The sequence below is a fragment of the Pogona vitticeps genome, chromosome 3 (assembly GCF_051106095.1).
Source record: "Pogona vitticeps strain Pit_001003342236 chromosome 3, PviZW2.1, whole genome shotgun sequence".
In the NCBI taxonomy this organism is placed as follows: domain Eukaryota; kingdom Metazoa; phylum Chordata; class Lepidosauria; order Squamata; family Agamidae; genus Pogona; species Pogona vitticeps.
The window spans coordinates 119,131,432-119,151,786 of NC_135785.1; the positions used below are offsets into that span (position 1 = coordinate 119,131,432).

The window sequence follows — 20,355 nt, forward strand, 5'->3', positions numbered from 1 at the left end:
ATTGAGTGCTGCACACAGATTTAGCAACACGGCAGAACCTTCTCCTCCACAAGGCCATTTTAAAACAAGGTCCTATTGGGAATTTCCAGTAAAAGGTTTTTGTGTTAGGAATTTTTTAAGCAGAGCACAAGGCGGGGGGAGGGGAAACACTCACTAGCCCTTCCTTACACAGAGATCTAATCCTTTCTATAGTAATAAAACCACTCTAGATCAGTCATTCCCAGCCCTCGGTCCTCAGGTGTCATTGTACTTGTAAAACTCCCAGAAATCTTCACCAATAGCTTTGCTGACCAGGATTGTGGAAGCTGTAGTCCGAGAATGACTGGGTTATCCAAGGTTGGGAACCTTTGCTTTAAGTACAAAAAGCAAGTTTACTAACAATTATTATTAAGGTAGCTCTGCTCTAACTGTGCTTCCTGCAAATCTGGATAGCCACAGCAAAGCTGCTTTCACAAGCTGCAAATAAGGTTGAGTGTCAATTTCCTCCCCTCTTTCTGCTGTGTGGTCTGCTGAAGCTATTTAACCCAGGAAAACCTGACTTCCCAGGTGTGACTTCACAGTGGATCCATTCACATTTTTTTCTGCCGTGTAGTTGCACTCTCAGTGTGCCACCCTCTCTCTCTAAATTTTACTCTCCCTAGCTGCAGAGAACACAATCCTTTGGAGGATAGCATACAGGGAGGTAAAGGTTAACTCTCTCCCCATGCCATTTCTCCCCTTGAGAACTCATAGGTATGTAAGATTTCTGTATGCAAAGAACATATGAGGCTGTGGCTGTGATGTTACCTTCCTATTTTTTTTGTCACTGCTTATGAGGCGATTATATGCTGACTTGTTCTATATGTGGCTGGTTGGCTATAGAAAGGCACGGAGAGACTAGCACACTGGCTGGGTTAATTAAGCATGCTTTCTTTAAATAAAGCCGAATCACTCAAACTGTCCTCTCTTTGGTGTTTTCAGACAAAGAAAGGGAAGTCTTATCTTTCCCAAAGGGATGTCAGTGTCATTCTGCTGAATGGACAATGCCTAGAGGTGAAGTGTGATATCAAATCTAAGGCACGAGATATCTTCAATACAGTTGTGATATACGCGAATATAGTGGAACATTCCTACTTTGGCTTAGCCTACATGAGAGGTATTGATTCTTCCCTTCTTATTACACTGGATAAGCATCATGTCAGCTTCTGTTACATAGAGAAGCAGCGAAGAACATTTTCAGGCTGAAGATGAGCATGCCAAAAATTATTTTATTTTATTTTTATCCCAACTTTCTCCTCTAAGGGGACCCCAAGGTGACGTACAAAATCCACAATAGATTAAAAACAAAGCAATTACAATTCAAAATTATAATAGACAAATATTTATAAATATTCTGAAATTCTAAATCTGATTTTAAAAGACCTCCCCCATGTCAGTTGCCTGCTAACTCCCGAAAACTGTCTCTAGAGAGATGCTTTTGGTTTCCTTGGTGTCTGATTGTGGTGCTCAAGCTTAAATCCTTTTTTCTCCTCAAAAGAATCACAAGTGCTGCTGCACCTGAAACACACCCACACCCACACACACACCCACCCACACACACACACACACACACACCAGCGCTTAGTTGACACCCATGAAGAAACATTACCACATCAACTTTTCTCCACACCATAATTAGGATCCCTGTAGTACCAATCACCACAAAGGAATTGACAGAGCGCCCAGCTCTTGAAGGGTCAGAAAAAGGAGAAGAACAACAGCCATCTATGAATTAAACAAGGCACCCACGGATGCCATTGGCTTTTACCAGCAACACTCCAAGCCATTCTAGACATGGAATGGAGAGCGGTCTGGGATGGGATCCAGGGACTGCTGAGTGAAACGCCCCCCCCCCCATTCATTAACTGTTGCAGAGTTGTGTAGAACTCTTTCAACCCGCTGCTGCTTCTCTCCCTAATTTTAAAGCTGGACATTTGGCTTATGCACTAACATTCATTCACTAATCCCACCCCGCCCGCCCCCATTTGCCTGCATGCATTCACTGACAAAGAGTGTGAGGCTTCCCTAATGGGCCTAGATTGTGTCAGCCACTGCAAGGTAAAACAACAGACAAACAAAGAAAACCTTGTTTTGCTTTGGTGCCTGGTTTTGCTTCTCTGCTCAGATTCTGCACTCAGGGTGCGTAAGCAGGAGGTGGAACAAAGGAAGCGCACATTTCTTGCATTTAAATGGTTAAAAACAAAACAAAAACCTCAAAGTGGTGAAGTTATTGCCCACTTGCTTTTGTTAGCCTCTCTCTGCTTTCCATTCCCAGTTGGGCGTGAGTTTGAATCACTGGACCCCCAACATCTCCAGGCTGGGGCCGAGGTCTAGTTCTCAAAACTGATCTCGGACAGCGGATGCCCTTTAGGGAGGGCTGATGCAGGTTCCTGAGTCCAAGCACTTTGTCCCTCTGCCAGCACCATCTTTTTTTTCATCAGGGTAGGTCCGGTGGCTCAGGACTCAGCTAGGCACCCATGCCATCATTGTAGGGCTGTGGATTGGGTCTTGACTAGTGTGCTTCCCCATATATGCTTTAGCTATGGGGAAGTGGAACCATTTTGCCCTCTATGGGTCCTACAGCTGCTGGTTCTTGCCTACGGTGCAGAAGATGAGAGGGAGTTCATTGGAGGCCTCTGCCCAGTCCTCCCTTTCAGGTCTGTTGAGGGCAATGAGTCCCCGTCCTCTTCTTCCTTCTCCTACTTCAGGTCCAGGTCCCAGCTACCCATTCAGGTCTCCACCCCTCCCTCCAGGTGTAACTCATCTGCCTCTGGGGGAGGTAGAGGAGTGGGGATGTGTTCTGGTGCAGATGGGGCTGGACCAGAGTCGGGGGCTGTGCTGCTACAGGGATCTTCCTGAGGCAGCAATGGAAGTGCGGACCAACGCCTTTGAGGCTTCTAGCTCTTGCCTGCCCGAGCCCACTGTTTCACCGGATCTCAAGGCAGGGGTACCCCCCCACCCCACCCATTAAACTTTGTTTCTTAACTTGCATGAAATGTCAGGAACAGGGAGCCATTTGCAGTCACAGAAAAGAAATTAGATTTGAAATGTTTGTTTTAGCTTCCTTAAGAGGACTCCAAAATTCAATGTCTTTCAAATCATTGGGGGCAGCCTCAGCGATGGGGCATGTCCCATTTATCCAGATGGACCAGCGCTCCACCAATAAACTGTAGATCTGTTATGGTAATTCACATCTGCAGTAATAGAGCTACCTTTAACATTCACAGGCACTTAGATAGGCATTTGAAGTGTTCTGGCTTGACTGTACTTATTGTCTTAAATCTTTAAGTACCTAAACTTATTATGCATGCATTGATACTCATTGGACTGAGCTCAGATCTAACTACATTTTGTTTTTCAGTAGCAATACTTCAGGTGAATTAAAAGTCATACATAAGTTGTAATCCCCTTGCCCAGCTTCACCGGCATAGCAGGAGCGACATCAGCTGCTGTGGCAGATTACTGCTAACTAAAAACTCCTTTTTTAATTTCAGGATGTGCATGGCTCAGGAGCAATGAGGTAAAGTCACATGCTCCCCAAAATCTAAAAATGAACTCTTAATTTCAGGATGTGCATGGCTCAGGAGCAATGGGGTAAAGTCGCATGCTCCCCAAAATCTAAAAATGAACTCTTTAGTTAGCAACCATCTGCTGATGATGTCATTATCACTACACCTGCTGAGTGCCACAGGAGAATATCTACTCCAGCTTTCTGTTCCCACAGCAGCCAACTAGATGCTTATGCAGATTCACAAGCAGGACATAAATGCAGCGCTATCCAGCAACTGGTGTTCTGAGGCATACTGCCTCTGATCGTGAAGGCAATAATGGCTTTTATGATGAAAAAATAGATTTTTTCTCTCTCTGCCTCAGTGGGTGACAGGGTGTAATCAGATATGACCCAAGGCTGTTCACAGGTACAGTATATTAAAATGATTTATTTAAACCACAGCCAACAAACGGGCCTGTAAGATAAAGACACTGTACATAAGAATCAGAGGGAAATAATAAAATTTTAGAGAAACTGATACAATTAGTAAATGAAAAGTACAATGTAGAACAATTTGGATTAAAACATTTAAGGGACAATGGTCAGAATTCTATTTGTCATTTATGCTTGTAAAAGGCAAATTGTGTAAATTGCAGAGGTAGATTGCTGCTCTTTAAAGATGGGCTGATTACATTCCTGGGATCAGGCACACACCTAAAGATGCAATCAGCACCTTGTTAACCAGAGCTTTATAAATGCAGTGGCTTAGGCTGTGGTTATGTTACTGGTCAGTTACACTAGCAATAAAGACTACATTGATGCATCATTTAAATTGATTTATATTTTATCGTTCACACAAAAGGGTGAAATTCATTTAGGCTGCAGTCACACTGGCAATAAGAACCTCATTGAAGCGTCATTTAAATCAATTAAGTTTTTATCAGTCACACAATGCAAGAGTGAAATTGATTTATATGCGCTGCAAAGAGAGTTTTTTTTAAATTGCCAGCAGGTGTTTTTTTAATACTTTGCTTTTAAAATCTATTCAATTTAGTGTGGTTTTGTGGATCTGAATGCTGCTGCCATTTTAATTTGTGCCTATGTGGATTTTGGGTGGCAGGAGCACTGCTATTTTTCCTTTTATTTATTTTTTAAATCATTTCTTAAAATGTTTATCACTGCATCACTTCATCAATCTGCTTGGCATTCCAACCATCTACCCCATTTTCTCCATTTGGGCCAATAAAGGAGCCAGCAAAGGAGCAAAAGACTAATGGACAGAGCGGTGCAAAGCAGGCCTGCCTGGGCATGGAGGATAGTCCGTGCACCAGAAGCATCACCCTGCAAAGGAGCTGTAAGCCTCCTCTCCCTCCCCCTTCCTCATTTTTCATTACTAATTGGCTGAGGTCACCTCTCTGGTCATAGCTTTTAGTAGCTATTATGATACCAGGTAGCACCTCCTAGAAACTCAATTTATCAATGTATCACTTACTTTAAAAATGAAATAAAACAAAATCCTTTAAGAACAGCATGCTCCTAAAACAGAAAGGAAATGAGTCAATTTCAGCAGTGTAGACATGAAAACCAGTTTAAATCAATTTCCATTCAGTGCATGTGAATGTGGCCACCAGTTTTAAGTACCACAGGTCTCGAACCTGATTTTTAAAACTGGTTAACAGAAATTGATTGAAATTGCCAGTGTGACCAGAGCCTTACATGATTTTAGGTAAAGGCAAAGGTTCCCCTTGACATTTAGTCCAGTCATGTCTGACTCTAGGGTGCAGTGCTCATCCCCATTTCCAAGCCATAGAGCCAGCGTTTGTCTGTAGACAGTTTCCATGGTCACGTGGCCAGCGCGACTAGACACGGAACGCTGTTACCTTCCCACCGAGGTGGTACCTATTTATCTATTTGTATTTGCATGCTTTCGAATTGCTAGGTTGGCAGGAGCTGAGACAAGTGACGGGAGCTCACTCCGTTGCGTGGATTTGATCCTACGACTGCTGGTCTTCTGACCCTGCAGCACAGAGGCTTCTGCAGTTTAACCCACAGCGCCATCACATATGTTGCAACATCCTTGTGTAAGGAATTATGTTCCTTACACAAATGTAAATTGCCACTGGGATTCTGGCCCTCGTCTCATCTTTGTTCCTTCTTCCTCTCCACTCTCCCCACTGTCATTGGACGTTTGTCATGCAAATGCCAGAGCCAAGTCTTCCCAGCCGCTTTGTGTCCTTTGATGTATGGTCCAGTTGATGTATGGTCAACTGGATGAGGAATTGTGGATTGGGGAGGCAAAGGAGAAGGCAGTTTTGCAGAAGAGTTCTCAATTTCACTCATCCTCATATCCACTTTTTCTTCTTTAGGTAAAGAGTTTTTCTTTCTGGATGATGACACCAAACTTTACAAAGTGGCTCCAGAAGGCTGGAATGATAAGCACAAAAAGAAAACATCTATTGTCAACTTCACTGTTTTTCTGCGAATAAAATTCTTTGTCGATGATTTCAGTGTGATCCAGTAAGTCTTGTGGCTGTCCTGACTGTCTACAAGGACTTTCTGCTTTCCTACTTGGAGAGTAATGTTCCTTTCCAATTCCTGGTTCTCTTGTTTTGCAGGCATGGCCTAACCAGACACCAGTTTTACCTGCAGCTTCGAAAAGATTTGCTGGATGAGCACTTGTCCTGCAACATTGAGACCGCTCTGCAGTTGGGAGCTTTAGCCTTACAAGCAGAACTGGGGAATTACGCTCCGGAGGTATTGTTTGGTGCATTGCTTGAAGCTCATTTCTGGGCCTGAGCTGAGCACATATGGTGCACATGGTTACTTATTTTCATTATACTAAGCTGAATGTCATTGACAAAAAATAAACCCAGGGGGCAGCTGCCAGAAGAATCTCCTCTGTTCTTAGTATAGCTGCAGTAAAATATTTCTTAAACAGAAGTCAAAAAGCTTTTGCTCCTGCGGCTTCCTCACCAGCCCACAAAATATGTATATGCCACTGCAATCTTGCTTCAGTCCCCTTTCTTCTACAAATTCTCAGCACATTACTCCTGAAACCACAGTGCCCCACTGATAAAGATGCCTTTACCAAGGCTTGACAAGTTGCTTTTAAAAAGAATTGATATTACAGTGGGGTCTTGACTTGAGAACTTAATCCGTATTGGAAGGCGGTTCTCAAGTCAAAAAGTTCTCAGGTCAAATCTGCATTTCCCATAGGAATGCATTGAAAACCATTTGATCCATATCTGCTCTTTTCCGTCCATAGAAACTAATGGGAAGCTGCTATTCTGCCTTCGACCACTAGAGGGGGATATTTTGTTTCTTTTTTTCCTTAGGTCAAGAAAGGTTCAGGGAAGGCAGGGAAAATACAGTCCAGGCAGTACAATACCAGGCAGTCTGAAGACTGTCTCCCAATCCACTCTCTAAACGCTGGGAGGAGTGAGGAAGCAGACAGGCACCCTTTTCACTGGACAACAGTTAACTGAAAGTTCAAATTTTGCACTTTCCCTGCCTCCCACAAGGTTTTTTTTCAGTTCTTAACTCAAATCTAAGTATGTAAGTCAAGTCAATATTTTCCTGTGAGAGTGGTTCTTAAGTCAAAATGTTCTTAACTCGAGCCATTCTTAAGTCAAGACCCCACTGTATATTATATTATATTATATTATATTATATTATATTATATTATATTATATTATATTATATTATATTATATTATATTATATTATATTATATTATATTATATTATGAAGCCATTCATAATTGTAAGATTGTGATCTAAGTCTTGGAGCATCATTCTTATTGTTGTTCATCAAGTCATATCTGACTTATAGTGACTCTATCTATGAAGATCTCCAAAATGCCCTGTCGCACTGGCCATGTGACCACGGAAGATTGTCTTCGGACAAACGCTGGCTCTGTGGCTTGGAAACGGGGATGAGCACCGCCCCCTAGAGTCGAACACGACTGGACAAAAAATTGTCAAGGGGAACCTTTACCTTTACCTTTATAGGTGCCTTAAGTTATAACTGGTTATGTTTTTCTTATATATTTAAAAGAATCTTCTTAGTTTTGTGGAGTTGATCACAGGATAGAATTCTGCCTACTCCATGCTAGAACAATGGCCTGTAGAAAAGGCAATAGAATTTCCAGAGCAAGCATAGATTGTGTAGCTTTCTTGTGGATTTGGAGCCCACTCAAGAAACAGAGAAAGTTCATCTCTGCAGGAAGGGTCTTTTTGCTTTCCATCCTCTACCTCAAGAGGCCCCAGAAACACAAGAGCTGAACTTACTATTTGATGCCTTGAAGTGGGGGAGGACAAGTCCGTTAAACACAGTGGTTAGTAGCCTGTTTCCTAAACTGAGAGCAGAAGAGAAATCTTATAATATGCCTTCAGCTCTGACATGTTCCCCATTGCATGACTAGTTGTGTGACTGACCTTGCAATCAAAGCACAAACAGGAATACAACAGGGAGCCTGACAAAGTCAGATATTTACGCCATTTCTCTTCTGCTCTGCAATTTAGGCAACACGATGTTAGTCATGGAGACTTCTTTCCTCCCATACCGAACAACTTGACTGAACTGGTAAATATTATGTAACTGTGGATAGGATTGTGCTGCAAAGCTGCCGTTTGTGGGCACTGACGTTATCAAAGCCTGTGTTTCATTTCACCGATTCATTTCATTTCATCTAGTGGTGTGAGCAGTGGTTTAGGCTGTAGTATTTTCTTTGAGTAGAAGTTAAGGAGAAGAGTGCATCAGTGTGCACAGGTGTTGCGTTATTTGTATAGTTCCTTGCCAGTTACATGTGGCATCCTTACTGGGAGTAAACGGTGGATCATCAGAAGTTATGAAGATCTAATCACAATTAAAGGTCTAATACCATTTAATAAAGCAATACAAGAACAACAATAACAACATCAACATGCTTTGCAAATATAAAAAGTATATGCATCACATTCTTTTGAGGATAACATACAGACAAATACAATCCATTGGTCTTCCTCAACCCAGTACCTTCCATCAGTTTTGGACAACTAATGCTTGGGCTGATTGGAGTTACAGTCAAAAATATTTAGAGGGCTGAGGAAGGCTGCAATATATGTTTTCTCAGTAATATGTTTCACTGAGCTTAGAGAAGCTTACTGTCAACATATCTGGTAAGTGTGTTCAGAATTTCATTGTTAGAAGCTGGATAAGGCACTCAGTAATAAAACCATAAAAATAATGTTGCTGCAAAAGTTAATTAATACCATGAAAACTGTACTGTATCTGTAAGAAAAAATAAGATGTATATTCAGCTAACATCCCACTTTGCTTATATTCATCGGACTAAACCAGCAAGGTAGTAGTGACTGTTGGCATATACTTGCTTATAATATGATTTATTGTTACATGCCATCAAGCTGTTTCTGACTCATAGGAACACTATGAATGAATGAACTCCAAAAGCTCTTATCATTAGCAGCACTACTTAGTTTTTGCAAAGTAAATATTGTGGGTTCTTTTAAGCCAATACACCTCATATTAGATCTTTCTCTGTTCCTATTGTCCTCCAATTTTCTGAACATTATTATTGTTTTTTCTACTGAATCTTTTTTAATCAGCATATATCCAAAGAATGAAAGCCTCAGTTTTAGTCAGAGGAAAATAAATATGCACTTTGGAATTCATTGTATGAATATGAAACTTACCAAGGTCAAATCCCAGTTTTTTTTAGCTGAGTGACCAGGATCTGAGTAGCAATTTGGACCATGGTCTCCTGTCCTAGTTCAGCACTCTATCCACTATACAGTATCACACTTGCTCTCTACGTTGGACTGCCTAACATAAGGTTTTTAAAGGCAAACTAACATTTTCAATGAGTAAGACTGCTATTATCATTACTTTTTAAAATGTTCTTTTAAAAACTTTTTGAGGGTATTTTTTTTTCTGGCACTGATGCAGTTTCACATTAACATGGTAATGGTAATACTGTATATTATTTCAAAGCTTATCAGTTATGTTCTGCTGGTGCAAGCATATATTCCTTAACAGGACTGGTACATTTTGGTCTGCTGTTCCAGCTTTACTATTCTCCCTTGGGGATGCTGGACTCATAATAGAGTTATGGCCTCCTGGTAATAGTTCTTGCAGCTTCCCTAACACACTCAAAACATTTCACCATGTTATGATGTGCATCCAAGAAGGGGCACAATATGTTTACCTGGTCTCAGTTACAAGGTGACCTATGTGATAACATGCTTTGTTTTCAATTGCTCCTCCCAAATCTGGTTTTCCTCAGAACAGGTGGTCAGGTATCCTATGAGACTTATGCATGATATGCAGCTGGAATCTTTTTGAGCCTGGAGAGGATTTTGCCATGTTCTTCTCAGAAATCTAAGGTCATCCTCTTGCAGGCTTGTTGCGACTTCTGGCCTTTGGTACAAGATGCTCAGAGAGGTAAAACTATCTGCTTTCTTTCCTTCCTCCCAACCACATTGGTCCAGGTCCACGGGAAAACCTATTTTCGTGTAGAAGATTATATTCCTGCCAGTCAAATTAAGAAAATGACTTTAGAATTCATACAGCATGAGCTTGCCAAGCTGCATCGTACGACCCATTCTCTCTTTGAAGAAGAAGCTGAACTTGAGTTTTTAAAGGTATATTTCCATCTATATAAGGACACAAGCCACTGACTGGTTTGGTGTTTGTCTCAGTTCATCCGTCGGCCCAACAGTTGTCCTGCAGTTCCAAGGCCTGCCTCCTCCTATGGGGGGCAGTGGCGGCACTCGGAGGCAGTGCCCAGAGAAGGCAGGACAGGGAGGTCAGAGTGGACACCCACTGGAGGAAGTAGGGCTCAGAACTGTGGAACACATTTTAGATCGACAGGCAAACATGCCCATCTCTATTCCAGTCTCTATGCATGTTTTAAGCAGACCCTACAGATCTGAATTTTTTTTATTTTTAGCTTTCTAAGAGCCTAAGTACCTTGAGTTGTGTCTGAAAGTGAACTGGTAATCCGTGAAGAAGCTGTAGAAAGCTATTTCTGTTCTTATTATAAGTCACTGGGGTAATTAACAGTTTGGCTGCTGCATCTTGGGCCTGCTGATGTTTTTGAACTCTCTCAAAAGGCAACCTCACCTAGAGTATATTAAGAGTAACCCAAGCAGGATGTGACATACCATCATAGATCCTGATCCCACTGCCAGAATAAATGCTCATTACCTTAAGTCATGTGGACTTTAGCCTAAATCCAATAGTTTTGTGCCAGTATGTGCATCCTCATGTTTGTCACTGCTACCACCTGCATCACTGGAGGTGATTCAGCTGGTGGAGGGGCCAAGCAATGGGGCAGGTTGGCAAGGGGCAAGTGGGCTTCCACAGGGGTAATTGGGTGGGCGGGTAAGGGGGCAGGTTGGTGCAGGGACGATAGGGCTGGCATGGGACCATCAGGCAAGCAAACGAGGGGTTGACTGGTGGGCAAGTGAGAACAAGTTTTTCTGCTCCTCTCAGAGGTATACACATGCATGGAATCGATTTCACATCCACCTCAGAATAAATGTACCTCTGGTGGAAGAGCAGAAAAACTCACTCTCCTGGCACAGTATTCCATGCGTGCATGTACCTCTTGTGTACGCCAAAGTTTGAATTCGATTTCTTTGATCAGAACCCAATACAAGAGTGTTTTTTATTGTCAGTGGGATTAGACTCGCAGCTAGATCAGACAACTCCAGGACTGGTGTGCTAACATGATTGAATAATGAAACAGATTAAAAACAGACTAAATATCAGGGTTGCTCCAATGTTACAGGCTAGACTACAGGCAAGAACCTGTATTTTAATTTATTTCTATTTGTGTTTAGTATGCACTAGCCCTGAACTGGAACTGGCCAGTGGGGAAGTGACCCTGGACTTAGTTCTAAATGATACCACCCCAGGGCCTCATGTGAGATGTTGCTATGGTCAAACTGACTGAAAAAAGTGACAGCAGATTAAACAACAGTTACTTCTGTGTAAGTCTGCAATCTAGACTCAAGACCATGCTGTCCTGTTTCTTCAATCACTGTTCCACTCTGGAAACACCCACTTTCATCTGAATTAAAATACTGTATATAGCTGCCTAGAGTGGTCCGGTGGGCCAGATAGGCAGGGTATAAATTAAATAAATAAATAAATAAATAAATAAATAAACAAATAAACAAATAAACAAATAAACAAATAATAATAATAATAATAATAATAATAATAATAATAATAATAATAATAATAATAATAATAATAATAATAATAATAATAATAATAATAATAATAATAATAATAATAATAATAATAATAATAATAATAATAATAATAATAATAACAATAATAATAACGTCATAGCGCTTCAAGCATTCTCCGGGCGGTTTACAAGTTAATTATGCAGGCTACATATTGCCCCCCCCCGAACAGGGTATTCATTTTACCGACCTTGGAAGGAAAGAAGGCTGAGTCAACCTTGAGCCGGCTACCTGGGATTGAACCCCAGGTGGTGAGCACAGTTTTGGCTGCAGTACAGCGGTTTAACCACTGCGCCATGAGGCTCTTAACTTAAAAAGCTAAGCAGAACTGACTACAGTGACTATCAGCATGGGAGACCACCAGGAGACCCTGCCAGTTGGAGCTGACACAATATTTGGCTGGGCTGACCAGTGTTCCTTTGTTTCTCTGCCACAATCCTAACAAAATTTATGACAATTTGCCTTTGAAGGGAATCTCCTATTGGGGACACTGGGGCTCACTGGTCCCTCTTGAGGTAAATTGCACCCAAAAGGCATGATTTGGCAAAGACATCTGCAGGGAAATTCATGGTCACCCACCCACACCATAATACTAAGCTACTTTGGGGGCATTGCGATGACAACTTTTTAAAACAACATATATGGTTAAATACTGTGCTGGTTGCTGCAGTGGAAAGATAGGAAATAATTTAGTTATGAGCAGAGAAAAGTTTTTTAAGAAACAGAAGTAGAGTTATAAATGTAATATCAAGAACTGTGAATAAATGTTTAGAGGGGCTTTTAGAATGTGTAGAGGGAGGGGAGTAGATTGAAGGCCTATTGGTGAGGCAGTTCCCATTTCCGACATTCTCTGCATTGATACTGAGGCTTTCAATCATCACATTGAGTAACTGTGCTCCTTTTCCCTTTTGGTATGCAAAGGTGATCCAGCAGCTTTCAGAATATGGAGTGCTTTTCTATCGTGTGTTTCATGAGAAGAAAACAGTAGGAGGAGACCTATTGTTAGGAATATGTGCCAAGGGGATCATAGTCTATGAAGTGAAGAACCACATAAGGATCTCCAGTTTACGATTTCAGTGGCAAGAAATGGAAAGGATTTCAGCTCAGGTGAGTGGATGCAGGATGTGCTTCAGTTCAGTTTCATCCCTGATTGTCTCAACACTGTTCCTCATTCTCTTTCACAACACCTTGGTTTACGTTGCTTCATCTCATGAGTTAATCAGTCAATTGACTCCATCTTTAGTGCATGAAGCACGGCATTTAGGAGTGCAGCTGTAAGAGATTCAAGTATGATTCAAATGATGATAGCATCACAAAGGATTCAGTTGGTGTTTCAAGCAAAGTGTGCTGCTTATATATCGCCCCATAGTGTTTCAAGCACTCTCTGGGCAGTTTACAAGTTAATTATGCAGGCTACACACTGCTCCAGCCCCCCCAGTGAGCTGGGTACTCATTTTACCGACCTCGGAAGGATAGAAGGCTGAGTCAACCTTGAGCCGCTACCTGGGATTGAACCCCAGGTCGTGAGCACAGTTTTGGCTGCAGTACAGCGGTTTAACCACTGCGCCACAAGGCTCTATCTCACTTTATCTGTAGAAATGCAGGAACAGGTGATACCTTTATTGGGCCATTATGAAACTGTCCAGTGAAGGTATCACCTGTTCCTGCATTTGTATTGTTTTGAGGACCATGCGGTGTTGTCCTGTTTTTTTTCTATATGTAGAAGCTCTCTGTGGGATCAGAAATCCAGATCTCTCAGCATTTTCAATTGTGTTAAGGGCTTCCACAAGTGGAGGAGACTCTCCTCTTAACAACACCAGTCATCGGATCAGGACAGGCACAGCAGCAGTAATGAAGAGGATGAATGAAAGAATATCCACTGTTCATTTTCTCAGGCATGTGGCCATCCTCAGTTTTGCTACACCCCTCACTCTGACAACCACAGCTCATGCCCTGCTGACCTTGAGGATTCTCAGAAATGATCATTACAGTGGCTCATCCTCAATCAATAATAGTAGTTCTTAACTAAATGGATAGTTGACCTTCCTAAATAAAGTGTTACTAAGTCTGTACACAGAGTGGTAAGTAACATCTGCATTTTTGTTTTATTAGAAAAAGAAGTTTATGATTGAAAGCAGTTTCACTGGGAAAAAGTACACCTTCCTTACAGATACTGTAAAAACATGTAAATATTTGCTGGATCTTTGTTCTGCTCAACATGGATTCAATGCACACATGACTTCTAAGAAGCTTCTCCAGGCTCCTTCAGGTGAGTTAAGGTGAAGAGAATTGTCCAGTTGTTAGGATCCTAACTAGGAACAATGTATTTAATCTGTTAATACATCTGGAAAACAGTAAACTGCCCATAATTTCCTGACTTCATTGGGAACAGCTGATTGAAGGAATGTCATATTCATATACCTTAAAGTGACATAACCCCTTATTTCTTACAGAAGATTGTAGATTTATGGAAATAGTAAGATCAAGTTCTGCATTTACGTGTCCACGGGATAACCTCAACCTGATTCAGAGACTCTCCTGCTCAGAAAATTTACTATACGGGACCAGCCCAGGATGTGTATCTACTGGAATTATAAGCAAGTCTTGTGATAACCTTAGTATGCAACCCAGCCATGAAAAAAGCAGTCAGAGCAGGTATGATTTAGAAAATAAGCATTAATCCACTAGAATATGTCAGATTGTGTTGTTTACTTTCTGGACCTTCTCAAGAAGTCTAAAATGTACCTTCAAGAACATTTTTGAAATAATTATGGCAATTAACGTCTGCTCTCAGATACTGAATCACTGAACTGAGGAGAGAGCACAGACCAAAGAACTAGTGAAAAACTCAATTTAAGCAAGATCAACAAACTAGTGAAAGACTCAGCTTAAGCAAAGTGGTTTTTCCCCCTGTTGGTGCAGTTTTCAATATGCAGTTGAGATTATAGTTGCAATGTTTCCATCCCAGAGATATCAGGGCCAAGCCTGAGACCGAGAGGAAGATTATTGTGATGTTATAGCAGACAGGCCTTTTGGCAACAATTGCAAGATTGCCTGTGCATGACAGGTCAACAATGCAGGGAATGCATGATGAATCTGAAGGGCAGCCTGATATTTCCAACAGTAACAGCTCTAGGGTATGCAAGACAATGAAAAATATAAGGCTGCTTCTAAGCATGTCTAAATGGCATGTTCTGAAGCCATGAGAATGAACATAATACAGGGTTACCTGGTTAGCAGAATCCTGTTTCCATGAGATTTCAAGTCCAAAGTATGAGACCTGGAGAACCGACTGTAAAACCTGAGACTTGCCAACTCTAGTGGTACACATTGGCTGAAATCCTGTTGTGTAAAGTAGCAAGTTGCAATTGGAGTGGGACCACGGAATCAGTGGCATTTATGGAGGAGTTGTCTCACCAAATCCCCACTGATTCAGTGAGCCTACTCTAGTTGTGACTTACTCTGCTAAGCAACAGGATTTCAGGCATTATATGGTAGTGAACAGGATAGTGCCCCTGTTCCCCATTCCAGCCAGCAATACACCCTTGTAGGAAACTGTGAATTTTAAGGGACTTAGGCAATCCCATTCACTTATTCACACCATCCTCCCAACTCCCTTTTTCCTGTACAAAATTTTGTAGCTCTTAGACTGTGTATACTGAAGGCACTGTAAAAAAAAAAGTTTGTTGAGCAAATATGAAAGTAAAACTAGCTTCCATTCCCTTGGCCTAGTAGTTCTGGTCCGGGTGTGCATGTATAACCTTACCTTGGTCTGTTAAATTTTGATGCCTATAAAAGGGTTGAAATATATTTACTTTTATGCAGAGGCAAAGCAGTGGATATTACACAAGAGCCTTCTGATCCTAATTTTCCAACTGACTTTGATTAGTCTATGGCTATAGAAATTGTTGGCCTACAGCTTGCAGGGGGAGGGAATCTCACTCGGTTTTTCGGTTCCCCTCCCACAATAATTTTTTTTGTACTTCAAAAAGCAAAATGTTTTAGGAAAACTGTACGTTTCCTATAGCAGATAAAGTGATGGATTTGGACTCAGGAGACTTGAGGTGGTTATGGTAAAACCACTCCTGAAATGGCTCATTTACCTTGAAATCCCTATTAGGGTCACTGTATGTCAGATATGACTTAATGGCACATACCATAACTACAGTATGTTAGCCCACTGCAGCAAAACCCACCAAGAGACCATGTGGCACCTTAGAGACTGACACATTTGATGGCTCTTAAAAGTGTCCTGAACTGGCACCAACCTCGGTCAGATTTACAGAGCATTGCCTTATTTATTATACACATGTTCATGGGAAGTAGGTGGCCAGTGAAGTGGCAGGGTACAAAAATGCAAAAAGTACAATGTTCATTACCTTAAATTATAATTAATACTAATTATGTTCCATCAAGTCTATATTGAATTTGGGCAACCCTTCCCAGGGTTTCTAGGTTTAAAATACCCAGAAGTGGTTTGCCACTCACTAAATGTGGCCATTAACAAACAGCTGCTAGGTGTAACCCAGACATGCCAGCATACATGAACTGATTAACACATATATATGGTGATAAAAACTCAAATGGGGCAAAGAAAGGGAAACTAAAATATTTTCCAATACTAACTTTTTTTTAAAAAGTCCCTTTTCAGAGCACCTTTTCCTAAGATCCACCCAGCCCATTAGGTCCACTCAGGCCATGATCTCATGATCTTCAGGGCAGCCACTCCAAGGGAGGCCAAGAAATCTTCTACCAGAAGTAGGGCCTTCTTTGCAGTGGCTCCAACGTTATGAAGTCAGTTGCTGGTGGAACTGCACTTGGCCTCCTCCCTCCCATTGTCCAAAAGTTCTTTGAAAACTCTGCTGTACAGAGAGGACTTTTTTTGTCAACCCTGCATGTTCTGTCTTCTTTTCCTTTCATTTTCTTTTTGCCACTCCTTATGTCCATATGTCCAGGCCATATTTCTTTTTATATTTCCACCACTTGTTTGTCATTTTGTTTTTATATTATTGTTTCAGCTGATTGTAAATCACCCAGAGTATTGCTTCTGGGCGGCTTATTTTGTAAGCCACCCCGAATAGACATTGTCTAGAGGGGCGGGGTAAAAATCAATCAATCAATCAATCAATCAATCAATCAATCAATCAATCAATCAATCAAATAAATAAATAAATAAATAAATAAATAAATAAATAAATAAATAAATATCCGTGATTCAAAATGCCAGGATGTGGCTTCACATTGCCTTGTAATACTTTGCATGCACTACCAGCAGGAAGAAAAAAAAAGATGCAAAGCTTTACGTAGCAAAGGCTAGCCTGAATGTTGACAACACCAATGTTAGCAGCCGAGAGGGTCTGCAGTATCCTTGCTTACTCTCATTCACACACAGACACCAAGTGACCCAAGTGGTGGCAAATCCCAGAACCTGACACCATTTTTTATCCATTAAACATTTCGCATCCAAAGACAAACTAGCTGTCATGGCAGTTTTTCAACAGGTACTCTAGTTATTTATTGCTTGGGGCACAAATATATCCAAACATATGGGAAGAAAAAAAAAGGCGGGGGGAACAAATCAATGAATATTATACAAAATAGGCTGCCTGGATTTGGAACACTGGGATTCATTGACCTTAGTTAGTTAGTATTCACCATCTGGGTTCACATTGTGGGTTAGGACAAAATATATTTCAGTTGTTATGCCCTTCGTTTATGTCTGATTGCTGGCTGGCTGCCTGCCTGCCTATCTAACTACTATTTCAGAAAAAAGCAAAGCAAATGAGATCTATTTTCATATTATTGGAGCAGATATGGGGCAGTTCAAGAAGCCCCCATTTGTGCTTGTGTCTGTAAGAATACCCCCTACAAATGGATATTTTGGGCTTTCAAATGCTCACATTCAACTTGGCAGCAGCTGTTGCAGCAAAAGAAGGAAGTGCCAAAGCAGCTGGAGATTGATGGTTGACTCTCTGATGCAAGACTCAACCTCCAATCACAGAGCCCTGGGGAGCACTTAGAACAACCTCACTGGGACTCTATTTAGTTCACTTCCACCCATCCAAGCAACCATCACGTGCCCAAGCATGGCAAGGAGAGATACATTGCTTCTTAGATTGCCCACATTATAGAATTATCTTGCTTTTTTTTCCTTTTAGGTAGCTATACCAAGTCATCACTAAGGAGGCGGAGGGGAGAGAGAGGGAGAGAGATGGGATGGATAACTAACTGTCTTGTATGGGCTTTGATTGGTTAGATCAGATTAGAGCAGTAATGGCGAACCTATGGCACATGTGCCACAGCTAGTACACAGAGCCCTCTCTGTAGGCACACAAGTCATAAGTCACCATAGAGAAATACATACCCGTCCTCCAATCCTGGATTTCGGCACTCCCCTCTGCTGCTGCAGTGGTCCAGCGGAGGGGTGCAATGGCAACCATTACCGGTCTAGCCCAATGGGGGATTGGAGGACCCATAAGTATTTCTTTGTTAATACCGTCCATAGGGGGGAAAAACGCACAAGCATTTAGCCCTTGCAATACAGGAGCAGTTGTTTTTTCTAAACTAAAAACTAAGCATTCGGTTTTTAATTGCAGTATTGGCACTTTGAAAAAAATAAGTTGATTTTGTGTTGCAGTTTGGGCATTCGGGCTCAAAAAGGTTCACCATCACTGGATTAGAGCTAGGGATTGTATCTCCCACCACCCCCATTTTCTTTCTTACTTTAAAAATGCCTGGTGCTAGTCTTTACTGGCACTGAGAAGATTAACAAGCTTACCACCCTTTGCCATCTGCCAACCTGAATTTGAACTGCTTTTTTCCCACAGCAGATCAAAATTGCCTGAAAATCATCTGTTACAAATGAGTGCTATATTTGTCAATGAATCAGACAATCATCTCAGGCCACAGGTCTGCCTGCCATTGGCTAAGCTGAAACTATTCATAGTCTTTCAGAATTACTTAAGCAATATCGAACAGCTCTCTTTTGCAATAACTTCTTGATACTCCTTTTGGCAAGTCCTTGTGACGTCATCATGTAACCAAATCTGATTGGCAGCATAATATCAAGACCAGAGGAAATAACACATTAAAAATAAATCTGTTCACACTTTTGAACACATTTACACTTGTTGAAAACAGCTATGACAATTGCTTTGTGTTTATGTGAGAAGTGGTTAACTGAGTCAGCTTCTGGGATTTTCACTTGCATGATGTCACTTTGTAAGTGGTAGTAGTGAGCACAAGAAGGGATCCTGTAGGCCACCTTGATGGCTGCCATTGGTGTTGTCAACATTCAGGCTGCCCTTTGCTATGTAAAGCTTGGCATCCCTTTTCCTGTTGGCAACATGGGCATGATATTGTGAAGCAATATTGGGCCATTTACTGGCTTTTTGAATTGTGGGCACAAAAGCACAATATTCCACATTCATAAACTGGAGGGTTTTTGGAAAATTGAATTAGCGTACAGTGAACCATCGTGTGATTCAAACAGAATAAACAGGATTTGAATTGCCTCTTTTTATGCTCAGTTTTATGACTTTGTGGGTATCATGTTTGTACACTGTGAATTCTTTAATTGGGCTGTATACTATGCAAATAAATAAATAAAATCATCTCAGTGGAAATATACTTCTTTGTCTTTAGTGCTCCATCTAGGTTATCACAATCAGAGCTAACCATTAGTTTGAATGAAAACCAAAGAAGTTGTAACTACCTTTCTATCAATTCAGCCCAGAATACGGCTGCTGGTGGTGAGTAGCACTTGGAATTCCTTTACAGTGGTGCCTTCTATGCAGAGCTTGGAATGTTAGGATGAAAATTAACTCATTGATGTTAATAGCTTGAAAAGAGAAATTATTGTTGTTGATTCTGGCAAGCCTGGAACTAAATTTATTGTTATTAATTTGCTATTTTAAAAGAAAGCATTGGGTTTGTAGAGAATGGCATGTTTGGTTGTCACTGTTGTCTCCTTGAGTCACTTTTGTCACTGGCTCTTCTTATAGTTTTAAAGGGTTTGTCTGGAGTCGGGTGGGGCAAGCTAAACAAGGTTGCTTAGAGGCATACCTCAAGCAACCCTATTTGGTCCGCACCGGCCTGATGTCAAATTGTAAGTATCATGAAGTGTCTTTAAAAGAAAGCCACCAGGATATTGGCAAATTAAATACATGTTTGGCTTCGGGGGGGGGGGCAAGGATTGTTTTTTAAAAGATATATTAAGGCAGCTCAGGCGTGCTGCACAGCTTTTTTTTACAAAAAAAGGAAAATGGGAAACTTCCTCCCCGAAATGGGCGAAGACAAGAGAGGGCAACAAAGGGTATTTTTGCTTTTCTCTAAAAGATCCAATTGAGAAGCAGTTGGATCCTTAAGAGAAAATCAAATAAAAATTCCTCTTGTTGCTCCCTCCTATCTCTTCCCACTTCCAGGAGAAAGTTTACCATTTGCTCTTTTTCTTTCTTTCTTTCTTTCTTTCTTTCTTTCTTTCTTTCTTTCTTTCTTTCTTTCTTTCTTTCTTTCTTTCTTTCTTTCTTTCTTTCTTTCTTTCTTTCTTTCTTTCTAAGTGTTACTCTCACTTCTTTGGTGCCTTCATGGA

At 41.2% G+C, this 20,355-nt stretch overlaps 1 protein-coding gene across 6 annotated transcripts in view; it reads left to right on the top strand.

The window, feature by feature from the left end:
- FRMPD2 (FERM and PDZ domain containing 2) overlaps positions 1 to 20,355 on the top strand; it is a 162,567-nt gene that overhangs the window by 41,604 nt on the left and 100,608 nt on the right. For 5 of the 6 annotated variants that reach the window (XR_012085403.2, XM_078390640.1, XM_072994842.2 and 2 more), the window contains exons 10-17: positions 961 to 1,135; positions 5,875 to 6,025; positions 6,124 to 6,262; positions 9,996 to 10,148; positions 12,687 to 12,872; positions 13,878 to 14,034; positions 14,219 to 14,420; positions 19,410 to 19,516. Coding sequence is in view for 5 of the 6 variants with exons in the window: in XM_078390640.1 (XP_078246766.1) it covers positions 961 to 1,135; positions 5,875 to 6,025; positions 6,124 to 6,262; positions 9,996 to 10,148; positions 12,687 to 12,872; positions 13,878 to 14,034; positions 14,219 to 14,420; positions 19,410 to 19,516 (1,270 nt within the window). In the remaining variant the exon portion in view is untranslated. The remainder of the gene's footprint in view (positions 1 to 960; positions 1,136 to 5,874; positions 6,026 to 6,123; positions 6,263 to 9,995; positions 10,149 to 12,686; positions 12,873 to 13,877; positions 14,035 to 14,218; positions 14,421 to 19,409; positions 19,517 to 20,355) is intronic. The other variant, XM_072994843.2, reaches the window with a different exon arrangement.